Source organism: Acanthisitta chloris, unplaced genomic scaffold (assembly GCF_000695815.1).
Source record: "Acanthisitta chloris isolate BGI_N310 unplaced genomic scaffold, ASM69581v1 scaffold31821, whole genome shotgun sequence".
NCBI lineage: Eukaryota > Metazoa > Chordata > Aves > Passeriformes > Acanthisittidae > Acanthisitta > Acanthisitta chloris.
The window spans coordinates 2,851-6,304 of NW_008654837.1; the positions used below are offsets into that span (position 1 = coordinate 2,851).

A 3,454-nucleotide genomic window follows, 5' to 3' on the forward strand; every position below is an offset into this window, starting at 1 on the left:
GGGCTGCTTTTGGCCCTGATGTCACATCAGCAGATAGTTTGAGCTCTCTTATCTCCCAGGCTTTCCTCTGGGTCACTGTCTGGGGCTGATGCATCCTGCCTTGAGAGATTGAATGTGAATACTGGAGAGAAAATACTGAATTCAGCTACAGATAAACAGGAATTTTAAATCTTAGTTTTCCCAAGTCTCAGCTGCAGCCTGGGTGTCATTAGGCCCTGATGTCACATCAGCAGATAGTTTGAGCTCTCTTATCTCCCAGGCTTTCCTCTGGGTCACTGTCTGGGGCTGATGCATCCTGCCTTGAGAGATTGAATGTGAATACTGGAGAGAAAATACTGAATTCAGCTACAGATAAACAGGAATTTTAAATCTTAGTTTTCCCAAGTCTCAGCTGCAGCCTGGGTGTCATTAGGAAGGGCAGCTTTTTGGGCCTGTGAGGACTAAATATAGTAATGTGGGCATTGAGATAGAAAAACCCTCCATGTCCCGCAGCCAGCAGAAAACACACTCTCTGGTCTACTCTCCCAGCCCATTCAGACTTCCTGTGGGTCACCAAGAAGTCCTTCCAGCTCTCTGTGCCTTAGTTTCTGGGGAGATGTGTGGTGATGTGAGGGGCTTGACACTGTTGCACCAGAAGTAGCAGAGTAGCCAGAACAGTGATTATCTGTGGCAGAGTTTCATCTGCTGAGTTTGAAACTAGAATTGATTTGGATGAAAGAACCAGGCCTAGGGAGCTGGAAGTGAAAACCAATGCAGAGGCCACTGGGAAAGCTGCCAGGACCTGCCGCAGGGAGCTGGCACCAAAACTGCAGCTGTGTATCAGTAGCATTCCCTGATTCTGTTGGTCTGGTTCCACAAGCTTAAAGCATAACTGCTCGTTGTTAGGCCAGGATGTTTGCATTGTGGGCTTTTCCCCCCTATAAACTGAGCAGGTTTTGTTTGGAACAGGATGTTCCGGGTTGTAACCACATGGGACAGTGGGTTCCCTCAGATGGGTGGAGTGGGTTTGGTCCCATCTCCCAGTGTCTCAGGGAAGCATTGCCCTGCAGAGGATGAGGCAATGCTGGGGCAAGCAAGGATCTCCTGGGGTCTGCTCTTCCCATGGCTGCTGGCAGCAGCTGTTGTGTGTCTTGACTCTCTCCCTGTGCTCCTCCTGCTTTGCAGGCCTCCTACCTCACATGGGGTGTCCTCCAGGAGCGTGTGATGACAAGAACTTATGGTGCCACCGAAACAGACCTTGGTGAGAAGTTCAAGGACTCCCAGTTCCTGGTGTTCATGAACCGCATCCTGGCCTTCACAGTGGCTGGTCTGTACTGTGCCCTGACCAAGCAGCCACGCCACGGGGCTCCTATGTACAAATACTCCTTTGCCTCCCTCTCCAATATCCTCAGCAGCTGGTGCCAATATGAGGCACTTAAATACATCAGCTTCCCCACCCAAGTGCTGGCCAAGGCCTCCAAAGTGATCCCAGTGATGATGATGGGCAAACTGGTGTCACGCAAGAGTTACGAGTACTGGGAATACCTGACTGCTGCCCTCATCTCTGTGGGGGTCAGTATGTTCCTGCTCTCCAGTGCTCCCAACAGGCACGTGTCCACCGTCACCACTTTCTCGGGCGTAATCCTCCTGGCTGGTTACATAATCTTCGACAGCTTCACCTCCAACTGGCAGGACGCTCTCTTCACCTACAAGATGTCTCCCGTGCAGATGATGTTCGGTGTCAACGTCTTCTCCTGCCTCTTCACGGTGGGCTCGCTCTTGGAGCAGGGTGCCTTGCTGGAGTCGGTACGCTTCATGGCCCGCCACTCGGAGTTCACTGCCCACGCCGTGCTGCTCTCCGTGTGCTCTGCCTGCGGCCAGCTCTTCATCTTCTACACCATCAACCAGTTCGGGGCAGCTGTCTTCACCATCATCATGACACTCCGACAGGCCTTTGCCATCCTCCTCTCCTGCCTCATCTACGGGCACACTGTCACTGTCGTGGGAGGGCTGGGCATAGCTGTTGTCTTCATGGCCCTCTTTCTCCGTGTCTACGCCCGCAGCCGCATGAAGAAGCGCAGCAAGAAGATCCCACCAGGCGAGACCCCTGTGCAAAAGGTCTAAGGAAGCTGGGGCCATGGCATTTAAGCCATGACTGCTGTCCTGCCTCTGCTCAAGAGTACTTGCTTGATTTCTCAGAACCCACTGAGGAGCAGGGTGGGGTGTGGATGGGCAGGACCAGTGACTCAGTTTTCCACCTGCTTTTCCTGGCGAAGGGGCTGGAACAAGCCCAGGAAATGCTCTGGGCTGCCACAGCTCCAAACCTTTCCATTTGCCTTAATAGGTCAAAGACTTCCAGCCAAGGCACAGGCCTGGGGACACACCAGCATGGGGCTGCTGGTACTCCTGCCCCACCTCTGTCTTGTGGCTTCTCCCCAAAGTCACTGATGAACAAGGGAACTCTTTTCCCTGGCACTGTCTTGCCTCTAGCACTCCTCCATTTCTGTTAGTACTACAGAACTTGGCAGGAGCAAAGGGCAAGCAAAACACTAGGTTTCTTTTTGAAACACCTCCAGGTCAGGCAAGTCCCAAGCTGAGCCCATTCCAAGGGTGGGGAGCTCTCAGGCTCCATCCCAGGAGGGGCTGCAGGTAGTACAGGCATAGCTAAGGGAAGTACCTAGCCTGTCCTACCCCAGGCCTGGGATCTGCTCTGGGAGGGCACTCTGCAGTGAAAGTCAGTACCTCCCAGTTTGGTTTCATCAGTTCCTTGCCCTGCTCTAAAACACTTTGCTCCCCTCAGCCCAGGTTGGTTCCTATGCAGAGCCTGAGGCTGGCTGGTACGGTTCCCAAGGCTTGCCAAGTTCTAGATTGCTTTTTGGTTACATCCGCTGCTGGTACAGGCCAAAGGCTGCGCTGCCCAGAAGCCCCAGCACCGCCTCGAGGTGCTTCAGTGCCACCATTTCTGGGCTTTGCAGTTGCCATTCAGAGAAGCACAAACAGCCCCTCTTTTTCTGCCAACTGGAGGCATTGGCCCTGGTTTTCCCAGGGCCTGGCCAGAGTCCTGCTGTGCCTGGACAGCTGAGACATGGGGCAGAGCCCGCTTGCGGTGCCTTGTTCCCGCTCCACAGGCAGCAGGGGATGGAATGAGTGGGCACCTGCTCTCCAGGCAGCAGGGGATGGAGCAGTGAAAGCTGTTCTTCCCCAGGAGCCTGGGTTTTACTGGTCAATCCTTTTCTTCTCAACACAACCTGACTGACAAACCAGCAGGTTTTGGTACTTTTGCAAGGCAACTTTTTTTTCCTTTTTATTTTATTAAATTAAAAATATGCTGCATATGGTGCTGTGGGGGTAAATGCTTTTGGTTTGGGTGTTATTGCATGGAACTGGATAGAGGGGGCAGACTTCCAACCCTTCCTGTGTCCCCAGTCTCTCTGGACAGAAAAGCTAACTTTCCAAACACAGGTGCCTCTCTTTG

The 3,454-nt window shown here is 53.0% G+C and overlaps 1 protein-coding gene across 1 annotated transcript in view; it reads left to right on the forward strand.

Moving 5' to 3' along the window:
- Positions 1 to 2,609, forward strand: part of SLC35B2 (solute carrier family 35 (adenosine 3'-phospho 5'-phosphosulfate transporter), member B2) — a gene marked incomplete at its 5' end in the record, with an annotated part of 3,718 nt that extends 1,109 nt beyond the window's left edge. The window contains one exon of the mRNA XM_009083700.1: positions 1,165 to 2,609. Within this exon, the coding sequence (XP_009081948.1) occupies positions 1,165 to 2,103 (939 nt within the window). The remainder of the gene's footprint in view (positions 1 to 1,164) is intronic.
- Positions 2,610 to 3,454: the final 845 nt, after the last annotated feature.